The following is a 4,912-nucleotide window of genomic DNA, read 5'->3' on the forward strand; positions in this document are numbered from 1 at the left end:
GGGGAGGCTCCTCGGTGGGCTGCCTCCCGAGCACCCACACGGTTCCGCCTCCCTTGGCCGTGTGGGGGTATGTGCAGGTAGCGGGGTCCTTGGGGAGAGTGCGTGTCAGCAGAGAGACACCCACACGTGGAGATGGCCGAGGGTCCAGCCAGGGCCCAGATTGGGGTTGTCAGACCCGCTGTGCCCGAGGTGCCGGGTGCAAAGCCTGGCTGTGGGGAGCGAAGCCCCCTGCATCGGCTGGGGTATGTGGGGGCCGCCCACTGTCCTGTAGGTTGGTGCCTGGCCTGGCCTCCTTGGGCTCAGGCAGGGCCTCGGGCTCTCCCAGGAGGCTCTGGGAGGACCCTCCCTGGCCTTTCCCGGCTGCCAGAGGCGTCTGCATTTGGGGCTGGGGCCTCTGTCCTTCAAGGCCAGCTGTGATGTCAAATCTTGCCCTGGGCCTTCCCCTGCCTTCCTCTGCTTGCGGTGGCCCTGTGGCCACCTGTACCCCACCGGTCTCAGCCCACCTCCCTGTCCTAGGGTGGGCTGAGGGTCACCTCTGTCCACCTGTGCTGTGCCTGCAGTCACTTCTGTGCAGGGCCCAAGGATATGGGCCTGGTGCCGCTGACCCCAGGTGCCAGGTCGCCCTTCCTGGCCCAGGGATGCCTCTGGCTCTGGCAGGCTTAGCACCAGGAGCTGTGCGGGGGTCAGGCAGGGCCCTCACAGGACCCCGGCCTAATCCATTCCAGGCTTCCCTCAGCCCCAGTGGAGACAGTTCTGCCTCCTCTCGGGCCCTCAGCTGGAAGCCACGTGTTCTGTCACTCCATGTCCGCGTGCAAGCCTCCTCTGATGAGCGGAGGGCACAAGTTCCTGCCGGCCTGCAGCAGGGAAGGGCGGGGGAGGACTTGGAGGGGCCACCAAGGGCAGCCCAGCCCGCCCCACTTGGCTGTCTGCTCCAGGGGCCCCAGACGCGGGCTGCAGCCCGTTTTTCTGGGTGGGAGAGGAAAATGTGACGCTGTGAGTGAGCCCCGGGTGGTGCCGCTGCCGGCCTTGGCATGTCCCGGGCTGCTTGGACACACCCGGCCCTGAGTGCTGCCCGGGCCTCGTGGGCATCTGCCTGACCCTGCTGTGCACTCTGCCTTGGAAAAAGCTGGCCCGGGAGGCTGACCTGTCGTCAGGAGAGACTTCCCTGTCCGCCACGGAGCACGCAGAGCCCCCTGCCGTCTGCTCCGTCCTCCGAAGCTTGCTGTCCCAGCCTCTGGGACCCTCAGCCTTGGCCACACCCCCAGGAGCTTGTGTGACCGTCCTCCAGGGCCCAGGAGGCAGGGCTGTGACTGCGTGTTGGGAGGGCTCCTGACCAGGGGGTTTGGTGGGTCCCAGGCTGAGGGCCCTGGGAGATCTGGCCCCGGGCTGGTGGTCTGCACTCCCGGCCTGTGACAGCACCCCAGCCTGGGCCGTCTGAGCCCCCGCCCCACAGGGTCTAGCAGAGCTGCTCTGTCCCCTCCCTGGACAGGACTCTGTGGCACCTGGCATGGCCAGGCTTAGCCTGTGGGGCCTTCCAGGGTCTGGCCTGGTGGGCACGAGAGGTCACGACCAGGGGGCCCAGGCTTACTCTGCTCAGCCTGCCCTTCCCCTGCCTGGACACCCCTTGCTGTGGGTGGCGCCCACGGTCCCCAGCTGTCATGCCCACACCCCTGGATTGGAGTGGGACTCAGGGTGGGTGGCCTGGTAGGACTTTGGGCACAGGGCTGGGGGAGGGGCAATAGCGGCCTCTGTGGGCCAAACCCCAGGCACAGGCTCTGGTCAGGTGGCCAAGGGTCCTGGCCCACTTCTTGGACCTGAATGGGAGGCCCCGTGCCACGCCTTCCCACCTACTGCCCAGGGGCAGTGAGGACAGCCCTTTCCCAGGGACCTGCCTGCTGAGGACAGGACACTGTGGCCCACACCCACTCGCTCCCTTCAGCTGAGGCCCAGAGCTGGCCCTGGTCTGTGAGGTACATGTGCTATCCAGGAGGAAGCCGGGCTGAGCAGGAGCTCTGGGCCCTGGCAGGCCCTGCCCGAGGCTGGAGGCGGACCATAGACCTGCCGTGCACTCGGCCAGGCTGAGTGTCAGATCAGAGCTTGCAGTGGGTTTGAGGCTGCTGGGATCCCGCTGTTGCAGGGCAGGGACCTGGCAGCAGGACGCTGCCCCAGCTGGTGACAGGCCAGCCGGACAAGCTTCAGGCTTCTCTGCAGGACGGGGAGACAGGTTTGTGGTGAGGACTGAGGGGCTTCCCCACAGGTGCAGCCTAAGGGAGCTGAAGGCTCCCTGGGAACGCCCAGTCCTGGAGCCCCGGCTGAGAGAGCCGCCCCAGCACTGCCTACCCTCCGCTTGCTCACCCTGCTGGGCTGCAGGGCAGTGGTGCTCATGCCCTCCATCGCGTTCCGTGGGACTAGCCCGCCAGGTCCCCGTGGCTGCTGCACCTCTGACCCCTTGGGCCCACCCCACTGGGCCCACCTCAGTCAGGGCCACCTCCCCCAGATGCTGGCTGGACCCTCACCTCCACAGCCCTCCGCAGCTCCCTGGCTGGGCCCCTGGGACAGGACTGGCTCACTGCTGCCGTGTGCCCTGTGTGGGCCTTGAGTGGCAGGGCAGGGGTCGCCAGGGCCCCCAGCCTCTGCAGCTGCGGTTCGAGCTCCCTCCTGAGCCCTGCTGTCCACGGGGGCACTCTGGCCTCACTTCGGGTTCTGGGGGGCCCTGGCTCCCCGCTCCTTCTCACTCCTGTCCTGGAGTTGCCTGAGCCCACACTGCAGCTCCCCTTTCCCAAGGCCCAGGCAGAGCTGCCCCTGTGCCAGCCTGTCCCACCTCTCCCAGGCCCTGCCCTGTACTGAGGATGTGCCCAGGCAGCAGGTGGGCAGGGAAGGCCTTGCTGGATGAGCCGAGGGTGCTGGGAGGCACCTCTTGGGGTGGGGCCTGGGCGGATGGACTTGAGGTGTCAGTGGCCCCAGGAAGGGTTGGGGTAGGGAGTAAGGGTAGAGATGGAGTTTGGGGGTGCGAGCCTCCATCTGCCTCACCTCCATCTGCCTCACCGCCAGCCGGCCCCGGTCCCTCTGCTCTCGTCATGGCCAGCAGCACCTGGTCACCCCCTTGACTAAAGCACCTCAGGGCACTCAAGGCCCGGCTGCCCGCTACAGGGCACAGGGCTGAGCAGGGCAGGGATGGGAGTGCTGGCGGGGGGCTGTGGGGCTCCCTCCCACGCAGGGCCGGCCGTCTGCGTGCCCCCCACTGCCCCCTGGCCTGGGCCTCCAGGCCGCTGTTCTGCCCAGGCTTGAGCTGGGCTTTCTGGCCCCTCGTTCCTGCCCTGTCTCTCCCCGGGCTCCAGCCCTGCCCACGGCTGGTCAGGGGTCCTAATACAGGGTCAGACGGCTGGCCCTGGAGGGTGCTGGGAGGGAGTGAGCCAGGTCCCACCTTGGCCGCCTTGCTGCATGGCCCTGGGAGTCCTCTGCCCTCTCCGAGCCGAGCCAAGGGGTCAGATGAACATGGGCAATTGGGGAGGGGCGAGGTGCCTCCTGTGTGGGGGCCCCGGGATAGCCCTGAGTCTGTGATGGACGTTGATGAAGCACGAGAATGCCCGGGCGGAGGACCAGGCTGGCCTTTGCGCATGGGCCAGGCCAGGTTTGATGGTGGCACTGAACCCTGAGGTCGGGACATAGCCCTGCTCCCTGAATCCGAGGGCAGAGGTCAGAGCTGGGCTGTGCTGACGCTGGAAATCCGGCCCGTCCCTGGGGCATTGTGTCCAGCCCCCTGGGGTCATCAGGCCAGGCAGAGGTGTCTGCTCCCCTGTCTAGGGCAAGCTGCCACCCAGTCAGAGCGCCCTGGTGAGGCCAGGGCCCCTGAGTGTCCCCCACCAAGCCCCCCACCGTACCTACTGCAGCCCAGGCCGGCCCAGCCGAGCACCAGGGCACCCCGCTACAGGGAACAGGCCAGTCGGCCACGCCCAGCTCCCACCTCAGCCCTGCTCACCGTCCCCGGGCTGCCCTCACGCCCCTCGGCCCTGCTTGCCTGTGTGCAGGGGTGTGGCTGTCACTGTGCAGGAGGGTGGCCTCACGTGTCTTTCCTTGGGGTGACTCGGACGTCTGGCGGGAAAATGAGCGAGCCCTGAGGGGTGTCCTCTGCACGAGGGCCTTCTCCTGCCCGTCGGCTCCCCGGCAGGTGCAAGGTCCAGCAGCAGCTCCGGCTGGGCTCTGCCCTGCTGCGTACGGTGCAAGGGTGCTTCTCCTCTGGCTGTTTGCGGTCAGCGAGGCAGGGATCTCGCTGGTCCCACACCACATGACTGCAGGGTAGTGGTGGGCTGGGCACGAGGGCTGTGGGACGACCCTGGGACGGAGCGAGCACCGCCAGGGCTGTGCTGACACTGGAAGTCTGGCCTGTCCCTGGGGCGTTGTGTCCAGGCCATGTGTGCCTGGCCCCTTGTGCAGCCCTCGGCTGCCCCCCCGTGCGACCCTCGGCTGCCCCCCCAGCCTGCCCGCTCTGCCCGCAGGTCACACTGGCCGCCTCCTCCGAGCCCTGCTGTGTCTCAGCCTCCTCTTCCTGGTAGCCCACCTGGCCCTGCAGATATGCCTGTACACCGTGCCCCGCCTGAAAGAACTCCTGGAGCCCAACTGTGAGTGCCAAGGCAGCCTTGCCGGGCAGGGGAGGGCTCGGTACCTTTCTGAACTACCTGGGTGCCAGCAGAGGGGACAGCCATGCCTAGCCCTCCTCAGGGAGGTCAGCTCAGCTCTGCAGTCCACCCTGCCTCCCCCCAGGCTCTCCAGTGCATCCGGCCGGCCAGGTGGCCCGTAACGGCCCGGCTGTGGGGCTGGGCCAGGCTGGGCTGAGCCAAGCTGGTGCCCAAGCCCCAGAGGACCCCACCACCCAGAGTTCCTCCCCACCGGCTCCTGCCCCTCCTCCCTGTGT

The 4,912-nt window shown here is 68.0% G+C and overlaps 1 protein-coding gene across 1 annotated transcript in view; it reads left to right on the forward strand.

Annotated features, from left to right (window-relative positions):
* Positions 1-132: 132 nt before the first annotated feature.
* The window catches only part of PIEZO1 (piezo type mechanosensitive ion channel component 1 (Er blood group)), a gene marked incomplete in the record, with an annotated part of 26,588 nt that continues 21,808 nt past the window's right edge, over positions 133-4,912 (forward strand). Inside the window, 5 exon segments of the mRNA XM_027773440.1 lie at positions 133-267; positions 517-610; positions 2,138-2,231; positions 4,169-4,225; positions 4,477-4,619. Coding sequence (XP_027629241.1) covers positions 133-267; positions 517-610; positions 2,138-2,231; positions 4,169-4,225; positions 4,477-4,619 — 523 coding nt within the window.

This window comes from Tupaia chinensis, unplaced genomic scaffold, assembly GCF_000334495.1.
Source record: "Tupaia chinensis unplaced genomic scaffold, TupChi_1.0 Scaffold000355_1, whole genome shotgun sequence".
NCBI classification, from domain to species: Eukaryota; Metazoa; Chordata; class Mammalia; order Scandentia; family Tupaiidae; genus Tupaia; species Tupaia belangeri.